The sequence below is a fragment of the Mesoplodon densirostris genome, chromosome 16, assembly GCF_025265405.1.
Source record: "Mesoplodon densirostris isolate mMesDen1 chromosome 16, mMesDen1 primary haplotype, whole genome shotgun sequence".
In the NCBI taxonomy this organism is placed as follows: domain Eukaryota; kingdom Metazoa; phylum Chordata; class Mammalia; order Artiodactyla; family Ziphiidae; genus Mesoplodon; species Mesoplodon densirostris.
Window position 1 is genome coordinate 58754434 of NC_082676.1, and position 21173 is coordinate 58775606.

A 21173-nucleotide genomic window follows, 5' to 3' on the forward strand; every position below is an offset into this window, starting at 1 on the left:
CCCAGACTTACTTGAAAACAGAAAATACACCATACATGATAGTCTCTAAAGGTCTTTCAGCTTCAAAATGCTATAATTCTTTACCGAGTTTCTCTGAGATGCATAATCAATGATTGACTTGTTTTAGTTCTCTCCCATAGATATGATATGGTGGTTGATTTAAAAAATTTATTTATTTTTATTAAAAAATTTTTTTTAACATCTTTATTGGAGTATAATTGCTTTACAATGGTGTGTTATGGTGGTTGATTTTTAACCACAGTGTTTAAGTGGCTCAAAGCAAATGGCAACCCTGGGGGTCATTTCTTTAGTTGAGTGTTTGAAGATAAATCAGTTGAATTGAGAACAGCTAAAACAATTTGTTCCTTAAGACCAGACTAGGTTAGTTCAGTTACTTTAATGATGTAAATAATGTGATAAAAGCAAATGGCAAAATGGATTGCAGAATATTGTTGACTGGAGGGCCTTTTTTGGGGATATAGCCTTTGTTAGCATAGCTGCTATGAAGGTTTTCCATCTGAAAGTCTCAAGTAGCAAAATCCTACTCAACATCCTAAGCTGTGTGGTGGGTTTAACTTTTCATCACAGCACAGGATAAAGTGGTCATGATGACATATACACTGTTACAGTCTCCATCCACAGTGTGATGGAGTTCTAGGTACCTGACCCTAAGTGGTTCTCCACACTAGGGAGATGTCCAGCCTGGGGCGACTCCAGCTGCCTGTTCCTTAGACTGTTCCTTCAAATGAAGGGCTGGGTTCTTTCTCTATTCAAAAGAGGTTACACCTGTTTGATCTACCTTTCTGCAAGTCTGGTCACGAGTAACTTCAAACTCTCCATATCGATAGTTTTCATCAAAGACTATTTCAGAGTCAGCACTGATATACAAGGATGGAAAGCATGGTGGTTAATAACCAGGCACCATCAGAATCATCTATGGAATTAAAACAAATAAACATGCTTGGCCCCACCTGTGGAGATAGTAATGGAGAAGCTCTGAAGTGGGTGCAGGCATCAATGTTTTAAAAAGCTCCACATATACCAACCCACATGTCCATCAGTAGGAGACTGGATACGCAAAGTGTGCTGTATTCATACAATGGAAAGCTACTCAGCAATGAAAAGGAAAATGCTGTTGTTACGTGCAGCAACATGGATGGATCTCCCAGACATTAGGTTAAGTGAAAAACGTCAGTCACCAAAAAATATACAATGTAGAATTCCATTTATATGAAGCTCGAAAATAAGCAAAGCTAGTACATGTAAGAAATCATACTGGTGGTTTCTACTGGGAGGAAGTGGAATTAGCAACAAAGGGACACAAGGGCATTTTCTGGGGTTAATGAAAATATTCTATACCTTGTTTTTGGTGATGGTCTACACAGATGCATACAACTTCAAAATTTGAACTGAATCCTTAAGAGATATGCATTTTATTGTGTATAATTTATACCTCATTTAAATAGAAAAGGCCTAACTTCCCTGTAAGTCCCCAAATCAGGGTCCTGTACCTGTGCCAAAGTCTAAGAAATGATCATCTCCACCCAAGGGATGGGCCTAACCCAGCTCAGCCCAGTTACAGCCTCAAGAAATGGAACACTTTCCTATTCTCTGTCTTACATCACACAACTCCCCATTCTAATTTACCCTCCAGTATTTCTCCCATCCTTTCTCTGTCTTTTGGATGATAAAACTCTGGAGAACTCAACATACAACCACCAGCTTAGTAATGAACACATAGGTCTCCAGGAACTGTGCTTCTTTGCTATTTCCATTTCAGTAGCCACATCTGCATTCCTGGAAGGAGTCCCTTCCCTCTCAGGCCACCTTGTAGTTTATTGAGCACCTACTATGTGCTGGACCTTGGTGGCTCCTTTACCAAGAGCTACCTCATTTTCTTTTCAAAATAACCCTGAGAAGTTGATCTTTTTTTACTGTCCTCCCCATTTTCCGGATTAGCAATCAGGCTGATTAAGTGGAGGATGCAGGGTTAGAACAGTGATTGCAAAACCCCTTACAATTTAAGACCTCTTTCCTTCCAGGGCCTGAGGGGAGAAAAGCAGAGTGTTGGAAGGAGAGATACAATTGAGTTTAAAAGGGGCAAAGGTCCTTACTTGGCATTGCTTTTCATGCCCAGTTACCAGAATTCAAGCCAGCCAGGCCCCACGCACCCAGGCAGTCCCGTGCTCTCTGGCTTTCCCCTGCTGGAAGCTTAAAAGTGACAGCCTCAGGGCGACTTTGGTTTGGTGTAACTCAGAAAACAAGAAAGAAGCAAGTGGAGGATATAGAGCTGTCTTTAGTTTTAGGATTCTGGCTCCCTGAGATCAGAGGAGTGGGTTCCTGTTCGGCGGTGGCGAGGCACAGGGAGAAGCATTGGAGCAGATTCTGTAGTGTGTGTGTGTCGGCGCGCCTGTGCGTGGAGGGGTATTGCTGTACCCAGCGCGAGGCACTGGGGGAGGAGGAAGCGGTAGCGAAGATCTGAATAATTGATTCCTCAGCCGCACCAGACACCCGGGAGCGGGCGGAGAGCGTGGTTTCAGCACGAAGGACAGCGGCGCGCGCCTCCGCAGGCGCCCCCGCCTCCAGCCAGCCGCCTATCCTGGCCTTAACGCCAGCGTGCGCTCCGGGAGCCGGTGGCCGCTCTCTGCGCCGCTGCCGGGGGACTGCGAGGTCTGCCTCCGCCGGCCTCCGGGGAGGGCGGCTGCGGACGGGAGGCTCTTTGGTCCGCCTGAGCTCCAAGCCTGTCGGGCTTTCGCGGGGGCTGCTGCGTCTCGCCGACTGAGAACAAGTCCCCAAGTTGGCGTGGGGGCGCCCCTGCCTTCCTCCTCCTCTTCCTCTGAGGCGACCGCAGCAGAAGCACGCCTCGGGAGCCCGGTTTTGCCAGTGCTGTGAACCGGGGTGGCCAGGAGCTCTCCGGACTCCCGCCGGGGAGTGGGAAGCTGAACGCCTGGCGCGGAGCTGGCCTCGCAGCTGAGGGCTAGAGAGAGCTGCCTTCCCCCGCGCGCACCTCTCTCAGCCGGGGACCGCGGGGATCCCCGGCCACACGCGCGCGCGCGCGCTCCCACATCCACTCACACACACACACTCGCCCTCACACACGCACCAGCCCGGAGCCTGGGCTGCGGAGGGGGCTTTCGGGCGCGCTCAGAGGATCAGAGGGCAGCTACTGTCCGGCGTGGGGCAGGAAGCCGAGCTCAGGCTCTTGGAGGGAGGCGCCGAGGGCTTAGCCGGAGCATGGGGTCGGGTGAGCGCTGAGAGTCACGGCCGCAGCCAACAGCCCTGGAGATGACCAGGGGCGGCCACTGCTGAGAACTATGTGGAGAGAGGCTGCGGTGAGTGCCGGCGCGGGACGCGGGGCCTGGGCGGCCCCTTTGGGAAGAGGACGGTGGGAGGCCTTGATAGGAGGGGGCGGCAGGACCGCAAGAGGGTCGTTGCGTGGGAAAGATCGCACCTCCCTCGGGGTTCCGGTACCGCGGGAGCCGGAGTCCTTCCCTCCCCCTCTCCTCCTGCCGGCACATCGCAAACTCAGCCAGCCCCCCACTCAACCCCCATTCCCTCCTCTTTCTTTCCCTACCACCCCTTGCTCAGCAGCTCCTGGCCGCACAACTACCAGCAGCCGGCGCCGAGGAGGTGGCAGGGGGTGAGGGTGGAGGTGCCGTGTTAGCTTCTCGAGGGTGGCCAACCTGGGGCTCGGGTTCTCCTGTGCGCCCCAGAGTGGAGCTCTCCATTTCGGCCACAGGGTCTTAGGATCCGCACTGGGGGCGTCTCGGGCACGGAGCTTCAGTTTCGCATCTCCGGTCGAGACCCCTGTGCGCACAGAGGGGCTGTGAGCATTGCAGACTGCAGCCTGTCCCCCATCCTTCTTCCCCCGCCCGTGGGCTGACCCTGCCTCTCCCTCTCTTCTCCGCTCTGGTAGAGCCCTGATGCAGAGCCTCCGGCTGGGATAGCCGCCCCCCGTGGGGGCGATGCGGACAGCGCGGGACAGCCAGTGGAGCGCGCGGGGGCCGCAGCATGCGGGAACCCGCTAAACCCGGTGGCTGCTGAGGCGGCCGAGATGCTCGTACGCGCAGCGCGCCCCACTGCATCCTCGACCTTCTCCGGCTACAGGTACGTCCCAGCGGGAGACCTGGGCTCGGTGGGCCAGGGAGAAGGAAGACTCGACCGGAGGAAGAGCGGGAGAAAGATCTGGGGAAAGAGGGAGAGAGAAAGCGGGAGAGGGAGCACCGGTAGCGAGGCGCGGGAGGAGCACCAGGGGGCGCTGAGGCTCCGCGCTTGCGGTGCTCAGCCGAAGAACGCCGAGGCCAGTGCGAGTTCGCCCTAACTTCCCCTGGTTTCAGCAGCGTCCGGCCCGAGGGGCGCGCGCCTGTGCACGCGTGCACGACTGTGTTGGTATTTGCAGACAGGCGCGGCTGTGCACCTGGCGCGGTACATGTATGTGCACTGGCTGAAGACGTGTGCGGACTCCGGATGGCCGTGGGCTCCCCTATTGCGGCCTGCGGATGTGCGCAGAAATGCGCGCGTGCCTGTAAGGTTGTGCAGCCCACTGCCCACGTGCACCTAAGACTTGGTAACAGAACCTGAAGTGGAAAACCTGGGGTGGTGGGTGGGGGAGCACTGTACAGTTCACGTCCGTCGGAGAGCTTCTTGAGAGCCAAGCTTCCCCCGCCCCCCCCACGCACGTTCTTTGCCAGCTCCCACGCGTCGGTCCGCTGGGGGAACGTGCCTCCTCTCCGGAATTCTGCATTGCACATGGCGCGCGTGAGAGAGAGAGAGTGTGTGTGTGTGTATGCGCGCGCGTGTGCACGCGTGCGTGTAGGGGCAGGTCCTAGGGCTGCTTGCACTTGAGTGAAAATCGCTTCATGGCCCCTCTGCGCGAGGTGGGGCAGACCCTAAGTTTCCCCCAGGCACGCGGGATTCTCGGGCGCACAAGCGAGCGTCCTCACGCCCATGTGCTTAGGGTGTACCCTGCAGGAGAGGTGCGGGGTCTGCTGCGGGTGCCCAGTGAAGCAGGTGGGTGCTGAACCCCGCGGGTTCGCAGGGGGCGGGGTCATCCAACTAGCTTAGAGCGGGAGCAGGGTTGCGGAGTCGCTCTGCAGCCTCCGCACGCTGGGGCTGGCTTGTAGTTTGCTCCCAGTGAGCAGGGGGCGGGGTGTGAGCTTATTTTCAGGGGCAGTGATCCAAGTGATCCCACTTGGCGGGTGCAGTGGGAGATGTGGGTAGAGTCGGAGATGGAGAGGAGGCTGAATGTGAAGATGGATACAGAGAATTGGCTCGGATTGGAGCTGTGGATAGAGTTGGAGATGGGTCAAGGGACGTGGATGGCTTCGAGGATGGGGAATGGATTCAGTAACTCCAACAGCTCTTGCTGGGGTGCTCTCTAAACCTGGCCCCTGGATCAAGGGGCTGGGTCGGTAAATCCTTCCGTCTAGAACCCTCGCACACCGTGGCCCTCCTTCTCTCCACCTTGCAGGGACCGTAAGTGGCGACTATGGGCAGACTGGGTTATTGGACCCTGCTGGTGCTGCCGGCCCTTCTGGTCTGGCGCGGTCCAGCGCAGGGCGCGGCGGCGGAGAAGGGTCCCCCGGCGCTGAACATCGCAGTGCTGCTGGGTCACAGCCACGACGTGACGGAGCGTGAACTGCGAAACCTCTGGGGCCCCGAGCAGGCAGCAGGGCTGCCCCTGGACCTGAACGTGGTAGCGCTGCTGATGAACCGCACAGACCCGAAGAGCCTCATCACGCACGTGTGTGACCTCATGTCAGGGGCACGCATCCACGGCCTGGTGTTTGGGGACGATACCGACCAGGAGGCCGTGGCCCAGATGCTGGATTTTATCTCCTCACAGACTTTCATCCCCATCCTGGGCATCCACGGGGGCGCATCTATGATCATGGCTGACAAGGTAAGGCTGGGAGGTGATGGGCTGCCAGGACTGGAGCATGTGCCAGTCATATGGTGGCCACCGCAGGTCTTTGGGAGCCCCTGACCTCTGTCTTAATCTGAAAGGGGGTTGTGACCAATGACCCTGGTGAGAACCAGGTCCTGCCTCTTCAAGCTGGAATTGAATGGAAATGCTTTTTGCCTTGCTTCTGAAAGTTGAGTACTCAGAGACACCGTGGGTGTGCCAGGAAGAACTCAGGAAATGCAAAAGTATGATGGGGTGGTGGGAAGCTTGGAGATTTCCAAATAGTGCACAGAGATGAGCTCAGCAGCACGTGAAACAATAAGGCTTATATTCCTATAATATCAATTTTACCTGATTGTGTTGTGGAAAATGTCTGTATTTTTCTCCCTATGGTGGTAAGCAACTAAAACTATTTTTAAAGGATCAAATGTGGGAATGTAGAATAAAATGCAAAGTTTTTAGGTAAAGCAGGAAAGGCAGAGAAATGTCATGTTTCCATAGATCTCTACAATTAGGGGAAATAGGGTGGAAAGTTTGAGAAGCCCTGGGCTAGAGGCACACAGGACCGTGTCTCTACAGGGGAGTGGCTGTGAGTGGGGAGAAATGACTGAAGACCCAGAGCATGGAGGGTCTGGTGTTTTCCTACATGTTCCTTGCGAGGGACTGACAGGGGCTCCAAGGCCCTCAGATGGAGGGGTTGGCTCCCAAGGATGGGTTTTGATAAGGTAGTCGGAGGGTGTCAGAATGAAGGAAGGTATGTCCAGATCTCTTGGCTTAGAGTGAGAGGGAAGGTCTTTCTGTGGACCAGCTGGGAGTGTTTCTGTGGAGAAGAAGGGAGAGAGGTTTGAAGATTTGACTGAGATGTTTTGAGGGCCCAGTTTGAGAATTGTGCAGAAGTGCAGGTGGGAAAGGCGAAGCAAGGTGAGGAATGAGAAAAAAGGGAAGGGTTGGTGTTGTGGGTGCCCCGTACCTCTATCTAAACCCTGGGAAAGAAACGGGGGGGAACAGGAAGAGAAGGGTGAGTGTACTTAAGTGCCGTGGTCTCCAGACCTGAGACCTTCTTGTAGCATGTTCCTTAGATAGCAGGAGACATCCTAATGGAGCAAGCAGACATTTGTCATAGCACTTTTCTTCTGACACTCTCAAAGCACTTTTACATTCATCAAATTAGATTCTGCTTCTGCCTTAGCAATTCCCACCAGCTCCTTTGGGAACCGTATTAATTCTTTCAGGTCTCCTGGGCTGCAGCACATTCAGCCGAAGTACACAACTGATGTAGTATCTTATTAAACATTCATTTTAAATGGTTTGCAGTCTAGTAGAATTCCTGTGTGTGGTTGAGTATTTTCCCAGCCATCTCTCAGTTTTGGAGGCTCCATTCTGGGATGAAAAAAGTAGGGAACATCCATGTCCTGCCACTGATAGATATATGACGATTTCAGAACTGGCAAGGCCATTAGAGCATCCGGTAACTTTCAGATGAAGAGACTGAGGCATAGAGCAATTAAAGGCTTAGCTAAGACCACCTGGTGTGTGATGGAACTAGATCTCTGGTTTTCTGGTCCTCTGGCTTCTGATGAAGGCCTGAAGAAGGAGGAGAATAGCATTGTCCAGCAGCGTTTTGGAGTGTGATTTTGGAATTTAAATATTACCACCAATTCCGTCTCCCTTCTGAAGTTTTGACGGAAGGAGCAACAGCCTCCAAAAAGCAGTATCCAAATTTGAAAGTGAAATTTCTGAATAGACTAGGGCCCAGCATAATCATTGGAGAAATATGGTAAAAAATGAATTGGAGAAGTGACTTGAGGCTTAGGCTAGGCTGGCAGGTGTGGAGCTCAGGCTCTTACCTGACTTAGCCATCCAACTGTAGGCAAAGAAGCAGGAAAAGAAGTGGACTTATAGTTGAGCATCCCCTTCATATGCAGTGACCCTGTCCGTGTCAGTCTCCGACTTACTAGACCAGCAGCTGCTTCTCCCTTGAACGGGGTACTAGGAAGGGAGTTTTGAGAAGTCCAGGGGGTATGGGTGGAAGCATCTTCCCCTCTTGTAGAATGAAACTGCCTTATGGGGATTGGAGAAGAGTGTGACCCCACTTAAGAGTAAAGAAGAAAAAGGGAATCAGGAAAGTGCAAGAGAAAGATGAGAAAGGACATTTTCAGAGAGGTCAAGATTAGAGAGGGATGGAGAGGAGAGGAATGAAAGGGTCCATTGGCTCAGAAATGGTGAAAGGAACTGGATATTCCTCATTATTGTTGGGGCTTTCCAAGTTGGTCCTGATGGCAGGGAATCAAAGATGCCAGTGGGATAACATTGGGTGTATGTTGGGTCCCATGTGTGGGATGTACAGGTGATGTTGAGAGGAGTTGGATTAAAGAGTGGTATTTTGAGAAACCTGGTTGTGTTAAAAAAGGAAAGAGATTGTCTGAGATATGAACAGCCCTTCCTTCCATTAGTAACACATTGAGTTGGCTTGTGCCTTTGCCACCTGTTTCTTGCAGAGCTGAATGCTGAGCGCAGTTTGTTTGGCTCTGAAGGAGCATCGTGGGCATTGCCTACAACTCCATCTTGTTTGGTTGGGTGTGCCAATGGTATTATGGCCACAGAATCTGAATCTCCCTAAACCGATAAGACCTCTCTGTCCCCTCTTAAGATGATGCTTATTCGATAAAGCCCAGAACATACCTGTGTTGTTTGCACCTCTAAATTGGTAACATGATAGTGTCCTTGTGGATTAGAATGACAGTTAATTTGATTATCAGTTAAATTGAGCCTCTCCCCCCAATTTTTACCTTTTCCTCAGTCTTCTTGACCCTTGAAAAAAAGAATAAAGCTTTGTAATAATTGAAAATGTGCTAAGTGGCAGATTTTTATGGTTTAATTTACAATGGAGATGTTAATTTTTGCTTTTATCACTGGGTGGTCTTGAAATATAATTAATTTAGAGGTGAGAATAATGCTTAATGTAGATAAAGTTCTAATCTTATCTTGGTTTGGCCATTTTGATCCCGTTCACATGAAATACACTCTGATTGTAGTAACAGCCCCTAGTAAATCAAGCGTAGATACTAGACCTATACATTTCTGCTCAGTGTCCTCACCTCCTCCTCCCCTTCCCCCCTTATTCCTAACTGCTTCATGGGGGAAAAGGTAAGGCTTACATTTTAGCTACATCCATCCATGTCAGTTACTGTGTGGGTTTTGCTTTATATATTATTTCTATACATACCTCATCTCCTCTACTGGAGTGTAAGTTCCTTGAGGACAGATTTTTTTTAAAAGTGAATATGTATATTTGAAATAATGATATTCCTCCAACACAGACAGTTTATAAAAATAATGTCTTTTCATTATAGAGCACTTAGAAAGTATATTAAAGCTTAAAGAAGAAAATAAAAATCTCCCTTTAAATCTTATCACCACGGGTAACCACTGGGGACACTCGGGTCTATTTCCTTTTAAGCTCTATGTATTTAGTTTTAAATTCAGGATTGTATTGTATGTATATATTGTTTTGTTTATTGTACATTGAATCCTTTGGGCTTTCTTAGAAGATCCAGATTTTTCTTGAATTCTGGAAGAATCTCAGCCATTATCTGTTGGATGTTTCCTCTCTAACATTCTCTCTTTGTCTGTAGTTTCTCAGTCAATTCTCCATGTATCTTAAACATTTTTTTAAGTTCTCTGTATCTCTGTGCTATGTTTGTGCTATGTTTCCTCAATTCTATATTCCAGTTAGCCAGCTCTTTTCATTTGTGTCTGGTTTATTATTTTGCCTATCTGTGGAGTTTTAAATTTCAACAGTGGTTCGCTTTATTTCTAAGATACATAATGGTCCCTTTCATACCTTCCTGCTTTTGTTTTGTTTTGTTTTGTTTTATGAAAAACTCTTTTCACTTTGTGGTTGTAAATCCCTTCTCTGTGCCTTTGAGGATTTAAAAAATACTTATTATGAAGTCCTTCTCTGATTGCTCTAGCATCTTCGCTTCTTCCGGTGTGAATTCTTCCATTTTGTAGAGTCTGATCATTGGATATCCTCATATGTTCTCTAATTTTTGTTTGTGAACTTATTTTCAAGGCAGTGTAATGGCTTCTTCTGCCCTATATCTGTAAGCGTGTGTGCTTGTAAACCAGAGCTCCTGTCAACAGCTCAGCTCAGAGCTCTCTTTCTGCTCTAGATACTCTGTGACGCAGGCTTAGGTCCTCATCTCATGTAGGTGATTTCATTTTGGCCCCCTGCATACAGGGGCATCCTTGTGGCTGTGACTTGTGGTGGATGGTGCAGATGTTCCCTCCTCATTCACAGCCAACAGCATGGTTCTCTGTCCAGTTCTGCCCCTTCTCCCCTGGGTGGATGTTGGGACCTCTGCTCCCATGGCTCATATCAGACCCATTCCCCCACGGACTTTGATTCCTCCTGAAATTGTAGAGCCTCATCTTCTGATTCATTTATTTTTAGGGAGTCCCCTCCATTTTTGATCTGTGATTCCCTTATTTTCAAGCAGCACTATATAAATTGTGAAATATCTAAAGATTTTTCTATAAATTCTATGCCTTAGGAGTGGAAGAGGGGGGTTACTGAATGTGTTCACTCTGATTTTGACCCAGTTATATTTCACAACCTGCTTTTATTTTTTTCAAACTTGATTATTTATTCTTGGAATTTTCCCTTATCATTAAATAAACTTCTCAAACATGATTTTAAATGGCTGCAGAATGTTCTGTTTATACCACAGTTATTTGAACTGTTTTTCTGTTTTTTTCTACCTTTAGTAAGGTTGATTTATGGTCCACATGTATGTTCTTTTTGGCACCTTGCACTGATCTTGCTTTTTGCATTTGTTTCTTGGTAAATATTTGGTGATTGAATGAATCAAGTCATTGGTTTCGATACCAGCTTACTGCAGTTTCTGGAAGAACTTAACCATGCTGTGGGTCAGGGCTTTCCATGCAGTGTTTGTTCCCAAATGCTGACTGATTTCATAGGTGTGTGCCAAGCCTCCTCTTCTCTCTAGTGGGCAGATAATCACTAGCCATCCTGGGGATTAACAGAAATTGGGGACTTCCATACGAAAGGCCTGTGTAGCACTGCTGAGTAACAGCTCATCTGCAGGTGGTTGGTGCTCTCGTAACCTGGCAGCTCTGAGTTTGGATGTGAGTGACGGGCCTTCCCATTAAACACAGAAAGCTCATGGAAAGGGGAGACCTGCACATCAGAATGTTGTTGGAGCCCACTCAGCTCCTGCTCTAAAGGCATCAGGTAGTTCCTGGGAGAGTGGGGAGGCATGTCAGATGCAGTCATCCACTCCTTCTCACAGAAGGCATTGGAGAGCAACAGGCATCACCCCGAGAGGCATGATTACCTTCCCACATGATTACCTTCAGGGGTCACTGGCAATCACTTGGACCCTTGATCGATGTGGTCTGGTGGGGTTGGAGGGTTCATCTTCTCTTTGGTAGCCTCAGATGGAAAGTGCTTCTCTAGGTAGAGCGAGGGGGAGAAAGAGAGAGAAAATGAGAGAGAGAGGGTCTCAGGTTTGTAATAGGGTGTTGGTGGCTTCTGATAAGGCCATGATGAAAAGGAACAGTTATAATGTTGTTAACTAGTGTGTTTGGTTTGTTCTGCACTCCCCCTTAATTATTTAAATTTGAATTAGTTGCCACCATTTTAAAGTTAGGTGATAATCACATTTTTAAAAAAATCCAAATTTCATGCCTCTTTGGAAAAATCAGAAGGCCTGGTAACATTGGGCTTACTTCTCCCCACGGTGATAGTTTGCTGGAGATGAATAGCGTCCCTCCCTCCTTAGATGGGGCTGGTGCTCGTCCTTTCTTCAGGTTCCAACTTGCCCACTTCACTCATTTATGTTACGGACCTGGTCCTGAAGGCACTGGGGTTTGAGACCCCTGATGTTGGTGAAGAAAGTAGGTGGTCTTTGTTAAGAGGGCCTTTCCCGATCATTCTCCTTCTCTCCCAGGACTGCTCCTTGGGAGGTGGCAAATTTGGGGTGTGCACGCGGCCGTGCTGCTACTTTCACGGCCACCATCACTGACCTACTGGAGCATTTTGTCCTTTTTGGCCACAGGCCTTAAACCCTTCTCAACACAGTCCTCTAGGAAGCCACTATCAACCAACTCAAGTCAGAAGACCCCAGAATACCTTGGACAACAACTCTGACGACCTAAATTCCATTTCCAAACAGCAGTGTGACCTTGAGAAAGGCTCTTCAGCTTTCTCTACCTCAACTTCTCCTTCTATAAATGAGAGTTTAGGGAGATATTATCTCTAAGCCTCTTTCTAGCTCTGAAAATTTTATCACCTTCAAGAAAAGACTGGGAAGAAACATACCAAAATGTGAGCCATAGTTATCTTTGAGGGGTAGATTCATGGCTGTTTTCATCTTTTAAAAAATGGCATTATAGCATGGTTGATATTATAAGTTGGACCTTGAGTTAGAATGCCTGGGTTTAAATTCAGGTGCCAGATGCTCACGGGGAAGTTCCTTAATGTCTCTGAGCCTCAATGTCTTCATCTTTAAAATGGGGACAATAATAGTACCTGCTTCTTAGAGTTGTGAGATTTAAATGAGATACTGGATATAAAGTACGTAGCTTAGTGCTAGGCTCATAATAAATACTTACTATAGGAATGCTACTGTTATTGTGTGGTTTTTGTTTTTCTCCAAAGTACATGTACTTTTTAATAACCAGAGGGGTTATTATAATAAAATGACAATAATATTATCATATTATCATATATATTATAATAATATTATAACAGCCTGAAGGGTGATGTAGTGATGTGAGGGTATTCCCTGCAAGAAACTGGGAATGAATCTCATAGAACTCTTAGAAGTGGAGAGTCCAACATGAAATGATTCATATTTTCTTTTTTTTTTTTTTTTTTTTGCGGTACATGGGCCTCTCACTGTTGTGGCCTCTCCCGTTGCGGAGCACAGGCTCCGGATGCGCAGGCCCAGCGGCCATGGCTCACGGGCCCAGCCGCTCCGCGGCATGCGGGATCTTCCCGGACCGGGGCACGAACCCGTGTCCCCTGCATCAGCAGGCAAGCTCTCAACCACTGCGCCACCAGGGAAGCCCTCATATTTTCTTAACTGGGACAACCAGAAGCTTTTTTTGAGTTCTTAAGACTTGCTGTGAGCTTTATCCTGGCAAACGGAAGACTAAGTGTGGCCAGTGTGAAAGTGACTGTGAGAGGAGACTGTCTCAGTGACCTTTACTGTAAGTAACTACACCAGTTGGAACACATGTTTGCACTGGACTTAGGGCTTTAGGGTGTGGACATATATAGTTTCTCATTTTCTCTCTGCCAAGGATTAAGTGGCTCTGAGATAGCCTGAGGACCCTGGCAGCCCCAAAGATATTTGATTAAAGAATCCTTGTGATCTTATTCTTTTGCTCTTATTTTGTTATCCTTTCAAGGTGATGATTGCAAATCCAGTTGGTTTAGGGAAGGGGCTTAGATTCAAGAGGGCAATAGATTTTGATGTTAATAATCTGATTGCCTTAATTGAAATGATTAAGATGTTGGATGATGGAATTAAAATTCAAAACTGTCTTTCCAGAATGAAATGATGAACCCATACTACAGACTGCACTGAAGGGTTTAAGAAGGATGTACATTCTTACAGGAAGGGGGGGATGTGACTTTCCAACTCACCTGAGATTGATTTTTGTAAGGGTCATGAACCAGTGGACTGCCTGCTGAATGTGGCTCATAGATGCATTAGTATTTTATTTCACCAGCATAGTATTTTTAAATGCTTGAATTTTAATGTCTTTGGAAGAGGTATGCATTTTCAAGTTCCCTACAGCCCCCCTTGCTCCCTGTTATCTCACATCTAGCCAGGTTCACATATTTATGTTAACTGCATGGTCTCTGCAAGCATTTGAAATTGTGACCCTCAGTTACAGGGTTTTTGTTTAGTTGCTCATTTGTTTTGCATTGACCAGATGCTCAGGAGATCCCAAGGAGTGATAGGGCTCTTAAAAAAGTAAAGGCCAGGCTTCCCTGGTGGCGCAGTGGTTGAGAGTCCGCCTGCCGACGCAGGGGACATGGGTTCGTGCCCCAGACGGGGAAGATCCCACATGCCGCGGAGCGGCTGGGCCTGTGAGCCATGGCTGCTGAGCCTGCGCGTCCGGAGCCTGTGCTCCACAACGGGAGAGGCCACAACAGTGAGAGGCCTGAGTACCGCAAAAAAAAAAAAAAAAAAGTAAAGGCCACATCTCCAGAAATATAATGTTCACATCCAAAGAGGTAATATTTCCATTATACCTTTTCTGTTGTTAGTAGTGCCTTCTGTTCCAAGTCGCAGAATATTTGACCAAAGCTGGCTTAAACTTTTAAGACATTTAGTTTTATTGTTTAACAAGGAGCCCAGGTCTAGTTTAGTATCGCAATAACCCATCAAGGGCTCCTCCGGTCCTTTCCATTCTTCTACTTTGCCTTCCTCAGCTGCTGGTTCATCTTGGTCACAAGATGGCTGCTTCTGTTCCAGCCATCACATCTTCACATACCAGCATTCCTAAAAGGAAGAAAAGAGAGAGAAAAGAAGCTTTCTTCTAGGCCCTCTATCCTTTCAGCAGAGCAGACTTCCTCTTACATTTCACTGGCCAGAACTGGGTCATGTGCCACCCCTTGAACATCACTGATAGAGACTAATACTGAAGATTCTTCTCCAAGAATGGATAATTGCCACTGGAGCAAAATTTGCTTCTGTTAGCAGAGGTGTAGGAGCGGTGGCTAACTGGTACACCAGATGCTGTCTCCAGCAACACTAACACCATTTATCTGTAGACTTGACTTAGTTCTTGGGGGTAATATTTGATGATGAATGTTGAAAAACTTCAGTGTGCCCCGAGGAAGACCCTCCAGGGTTTTATAGCATCTAAATAACATATGTTAAGAGTCTCAGAAGAAATATTTAGGAAAGTTCAGCCTGGAGAAGAGAAATCTCAGAGAGGACGTGAGAGATGTGCTCAAATACCCCATGGGCTGTTACAAGGGGTATTACAACCCCTTTACAAATTAAGAAGGTTAAGTCTTATTTTTTTTTAATTTTTTTGTTCTGGGGAAAGAACTGATTCCAGAGGATGAAATTACAAGGTTGTTATGAAGAATAAGCTTTGACAATTAGGTCTCTAAAGAAGACTGTGATGTTTCATAGAATAATGTATCTGTTGGACCTGACTGAGCCGAGAATGACTGCCCATCTGTCAGGAGAAGGATAGAGAGTAAGACTCACGTTGGCGAGATTGGATTGGGCTACCTCTTAAAATCCCCAAATCCTGGTACTTCAGGGCCTTGGATTTGGCTGAAAACCAACATCTTCACTTTCTGTAAGTGTGTGAGTAATTCAGTATAAATGTGCCTGGCATGGGGGAGGAATTTATGATCCCTGCATCATCACCTCAAATCCCCAAAGGACTTTACATCATCCTGAAGGGTAGACCATTTTTGAAAAGCAGAAAACCTATGTATATATCAACACACACACATATATAAATATAAACATAAGTAGGTCAGCCGGCGTCATATTTACTAGTGGAAATGTTTTTGGCTAAGAAGCACATCTCAGAAGATGATGTTTAGAATAATTGCCAATGATCTTGAGAAGGGAAGTTTTTGCAGTTGCATTCAGTTAGTCATACTTATTTATTAAAGTATATTCAAGTTTTTGCACCTGTTACTGTGGTAATACTTTTGTACCCTAAAGAGATAGCCAGACCTCTCTCTGATTTTTCAGTTGGGTAATTATCCTTTTTTGTCTGTTGTACTCCCCTGTGTTTTGAACATTTGCTTATGGCTGAAATTGCTCTGGGTACTAGTCCATTGTTTATCCGCTTTTTCTGTTTTCCCCTCACATCTCCCAAGGAAGAAACACAACCCCAAATTCTTTCCAAATGCTTTGCCTTTCTGTTCAAATTTTACAACTTTCCATGAGATGGAAATGGATATGTTTTCTTTCTAACTATTCATTTATTAGAAACAGGTACTTGCGTGCAGAGTAAAAAAATAATTCCAAATAATACAGTGCATCATTCAGAGAAAGAATATTTGCTTAATGAATGCATGGCAGATCCTCAGTTGCCCTGTTCTCTCCATGGAGGTGACCATGTTACCAATTCAAAGAGGAAAAATGTTAATTGGAATATGGTAGTTTGTTTCCCTTTGTACTTTTTTGCTGAAGTTGGTATGTTACAAGGATCCTTTCCTCTTTTAAATCTCACTGACTTGAAAGAGGTTAGTCATTTTAAATTGGTCCCCAACTGTGCCTATTTTTCCCAAGCAAAATAAAAACTCACGCTCAAAGCTAGGCCTACCTACTCACCCAAGGAATTTAAGATAATGTGGAGTGATTTTGGTGTGGGGGGGTCATGATCACTTTATAGGCTAATGAGAGTTATGGCCCTTCCTCAGAGGACTGCATATTCAAGAGCATGCGTTCAATATTATGTGCAATTTCAGGGGCACACAGACCCTCAGAAACCCATTCATATGCTCCTTGGAATTGATTTACTTACTGGTTTATGAATATGTTCATGCTTCAAACATTTTTTGAGCCTGTAAACCTGGGCCCAAATGTTCTGTAGATAATACCTGTGATCACATTATTTGCTTCGATGTATTAATAACTCAGAATCTAGTTGGAGGAGACTTGCAGTTAAATCCCAGAGTGATGCACTGATGATTGGGACAGTTCGGCAGCTGTGAGAATATATAGACGAGCACCTCATTCAGAGGTCTGAGGGTGGGGGCTTTGTCAGGGAAGATGCCCTAGAGGGCTGTGACCTAGAGTCAAAGTCAACAACTATTGATCCAGGAGAGGCCGTGACCCACGTGCCTGCCCTGCAGGTCATCATCCAGCGTGGCAGAGGATGAGCCATGGAGTGGAGGAGGCCGCTTCCCTCCTCTTAACGTGTCCTTCAAGGCTGCCAGGCTCCAGTGATGCTTTGACAACTGAATTCTCTTCTGGACGGCAGTTCTCACAATCAAAACATTGAGCTTTTTGCCGATTTCTATTCTTTTGTCACAAAAGGCGGAATGTCTCCTGCTTTATCTTGTCTCTTCCACATTAGGAAATTCTTGCCAGGAAGAGTGAGTGGCATTTGAAATCCATATTGTTTTGTATGTCTGTAGTCTTAGGGCTGAAGGAAAAAAAAACGCTTATTTTCCAAATGAATTGTTGTAAAGCTATTTGTGGGGCTGAGGAAGTGTAGTGTTGGTTGATGAGTGAACAGAGCCAGAACTATGGGAAGACCGTGTGAGCTCTAGAAAATGATACGATTGGTGTGGCTCTGGTGCCAGCTGATGGGCATGGCTCCCACGGGACTTTGAAAATGGCAGGCTTTGGTGAAGACCCAAGCTTTAAGGTCAAATTGCACTTTAGTTAATTGCTGTTGGTTTTCGCCTTGGGTAGTTGGTACTCATTTTTTTTTCTCCTTACTTACTCTTCTGTTTTGTATTTTTTTTTTTTTTTTTTTTTTCTTTTTGTGGTATGTGGGCCTCTCACTGTTGTGGCCTCTCCCGTTGCGGAGCACAGGCTCCGGATGCGCAGGCCCAGCGGCCATGGCTCACGGGCCCAGCCGCTCCGCGGCATATGGGATCCTCCCAGACCGGGGCACGAACCCGTATCCCCTGCATCGGCAGGCGGACTCTTAACCACTTGCGCCACCAGGGAGGCCCCTGTTTTGTATTTTTTTAATTGAAACATAATTGACATAACATTATGTTAGTTTCAGGGTGAACAATGTAATGATTTGATATTTGTATATATTGCAAAATGAGCACCATGATAAGTCCGGTTAACATTCATCACCACATATGGTTAAAAAATGTTTTTCTTTTTTTCTTATAAAACTGTTTCAGGAGGTGTTGTTTTTAATAGCAACAAATATGAAGAAATCTAAATTATCAAATAAATCACGATGTGTCCATAGAATAGAAAATGTAGCAGATAAAATGGTTACAAATAATTTGTTATGCTAATTACATACTAATTACATGATACAATGTTAAGTAAATTAAAAGCTATGTATGAAGTTATATAATCAATATGTATATTTTATATGTGTGTTTGTATATAAAATATAGAAAAAAAGACTGGAAGATTATATATCAAAGTATTAATAGGGCCTCCCTGGTGGCGCAGTGGTTGAGAGTCCGCCTGCCGATGCAGGGGATACGGGTTCGTGCCCCGGTCTGGGAGGATCCCATATGCCGCGGAGCGGCTGGGCCCGTGAGCCATGGCCGCTGGGCCTGCGCATCCGGAGCCTGTGCTCCGCAACGGGAGAGGCCACAACAGTGAGAGGCCCACATACCGCAAAAAGAAGAAAAAAAAAAAAAAAGTATTAATAGCAGCTGTTTGTGGATGATGAGGATGTGGATGTGATGATCAAACGTGATTTTTAGTTTCTTTATACTTCTCTGAATCTCACAAATCCTATAACATATGCATTTATTAGATTACTTTTATATTAGCTGTGGTTATTTTTTTAAACAGTCCTTTACTGCTAATTGGTTTCCAGAAAGATTGGACCACTGACATTTCCAGTAGCTATGGTAAAGTATCTCTGTCACCTAACTCTGGCCAGCACTTGAAACAAAAAATTTTCTAATTGGCTCTGTGAAAATGTTATCTCATTGTTTTAATTTGCATGTCTTTTATGACACCTGCTGTGAAATATATTTAATTTAGTCACATCACATTTTTTTTTTTTTTTTTTTTTTTTTTTTTTTGCGGTATGCGGGCCTCTCACTGTTGTGGCCTCTCCCGTTGCGGAGCACAGGCTCCGGACGCGCAGGCTCAGCGGCCATGGCTCACGGGCCTAGCCTCTCTGCGGCATGTGGGATCTTCCCGGACTGGGGCACGAACCTGTGTCCCCTGCATCGGCAGGCGGACTCTCAACCACTGCGCCACCAGGGAAGCCCATATCACATTTTTATACTCCCTAGGTGCTGCACATCTTAACCTCTTTGATGTTTCTCATTGTGTAAATGGAAAACCTCAGAAAATGATGGTTTCCAATATAAAGTACAGTGAAATAATTTGAATTTCTAAAAAATAATAAATATTTTGAAGGCTGTCAGGGAGTTCTATGATTATTCGTTCTTAGTCACCAGGCATTGCTCAACCGGTGTGTCTGTATCAATGTTGTTTCAAGAATTGCTTTAAAATGTAAAATTTCCCAGCATAAAATCATTTTGTGGGACTTGACTGTTAAGATTTGCCAGGAGGCGAGGTACAGAACTATGTCCTAGTTGGCTGGAGATGTGCTCATGTCACAGGCTTTGTGGTGCACGGTGGGGATGTGAAGCCACGGTTTGTTCTTTTCTCTAGAAAAGTGAAGGCAGAGTAAGGATGTGACAGTAAGTGCCCTGCAATCTGAAAGGGATATTGCATGGGTGGCAGGGAATAGACGTTCTCTGTTTCCATGGCAGGGGTGGGTACAGTGAAATGAATTTTAAATGAAAGTACGAGGGATTTAGGATTGATATTAACAGGTGTGGAGGATCTTCAAAGTATTTAACCACTAGTACAGCATGATCATTCTTGTGAATTGAATGTTTGCATCCTTCCAAAATTCCTATATTGAAACCTAACCCCCAGTGTATTAGGAGGTGCGGTCTTTGGGAGGTGATTAGGTCATAAGGGTGGAGTCCTCATGAATGGGATTAGTGCCCTTATAAAAGAGACCCCAGAGAGCTCCCTAACCCCCTTCTGCCATGTGAGGACACAGTGAGAAGAGTTATGTTTGTGAATCAAGAAGCAGGTCCTCACTAGACTCTGAATCTGCTGGTGCCTTGATCTTGGACTTCCAGCCTCCAGAACTGTGAGAAAGAAATATCTGTTTACAAGCCACCCAGTCTCTGGTATTATGTTATAGCAGCCTGAATGGATTAGGACAGTCAGTGACGAATCACAGCAGACTCCCCCTTCATAATATCCTGGAGCGCTTGTTGTGCCAGGCATTAGTCCTCTAGTGACTGATTACGAGAAGGTTGTTGGGGGGGGTCCTGAGGGAGGGGCTGAGTAGCAGAGGGACTTGAAGGCCCTGAAGGCTGTGGCAATCAGAACCCAGACATTTCAGTATGTTAATAACCATCTCGGTTGTACCCGTATGTATCAGTTTGATATCACACTAGAGTAGTAGTGAGATCTCTTATGTCTTTTATGCCAAAGCGTGTGCAGTGGTTTTCCAGGACAGGAAAGAGGATGGCTGTCTCCTCTGCCGTATGTCAAGCCATGCCCTGAAATGGGGAGGTGGGGCTGAAAACATTTCTAAGTTCCCTTTCTTGAAATACGGATAGAAATGTGCTTTCTTCTACTTCTACCTCTGAGCCCAGTGCTCCTCCCTTCTCTCCTGTGAGTTAATTGTCCACCTGTACTCCACAAGCATGCCTCCCTCCCATGATAAGAGGCCAGCATGGGAGCTGAAGCCAGCTTTGCTTCTGGCGCCCACCTCCCACCCCCTTGCTCCTTGTCTTCCAGGGCAAGACCTTCCCAAGCAACTCCTGTTTTCATTGGCATTAAATGAAAGGATCTGTTTCAGTCTCTGGTTTTGGGGTGTGATGTGGTTGCTTGCAGAAACACAAAAATAAACTTGTAACCTACTGGAAATAATCCAAGCATAAATGAGCTTTGTTAAAGATCAACTTTCAAAAGATGGCCATGGATGTGCCTTAGTGGGATCGTGTACTTGATTTGTGTAGAGTCTGTGGCATTCCTCCCTCCTCTAGGATGGGAAATTCTCCTTCCCCATCCTGGTGTGTAGAGGTTTTCAAATCCTAATGTTTTCCAGGGAAATGAGGCACGTCTCTGGCTTCATCTGAGGGTAGGAGGAACCTGAGATATTTTGGAGTTTATTTTGTGAGAGTGTTATGGGCTCAGTTGTGCCCCCCTAAAAACTATATGTTGAAGTCCTAACCCGTGGTACCTCAGAATGTGACTGTATTTGGAGATGGGGTGTTTAAAGAGGTAAGTAAGGTACAATGAGGTCATATTTAGGTTAAAATGGGTTCTAATATAATGTGACTTGTGTCGTTATAAGAAGAGATTAGGACACAGACATGCACAGAGGAAAGACCGTATAAAGACACAGGGAGAAGACGGCCATCTGCAAGGCAAGGAGAGAGGCCTCAGAAGAAACCAACCCTGCTGATACCTTTATCTCAGACTTGTAGCCTCCAGAACTGTGAGAAGATAAATTTCTCTTGTTTAAGCCACCTAGTCTATGGCACTTTGTTATG

At 46.4% G+C, this 21173-nt stretch overlaps 1 protein-coding gene across 2 annotated transcripts in view; it reads left to right on the forward strand.

Moving 5' to 3' along the window:
* The first annotated feature begins 4050 nt into the window (after positions 1–4050).
* The window catches only part of GRIN2A (glutamate ionotropic receptor NMDA type subunit 2A), a 368990-nt gene continuing 351867 nt past the window's right edge, over positions 4051–21173 (forward strand). The window contains exons 1-2 of one of the 2 annotated variants that reach the window (XM_060120247.1): positions 4051–4107; positions 5471–5902. In XM_060120247.1, the coding sequence (XP_059976230.1) occupies positions 5489–5902 (414 nt within the window). In that variant the 5' untranslated portion in view covers positions 4051–4107; positions 5471–5488. Of the gene's footprint in view, positions 4108–5470; positions 5903–21173 lie in introns of those variants that run through there. The other variant, XM_060120248.1, reaches the window with a different exon arrangement.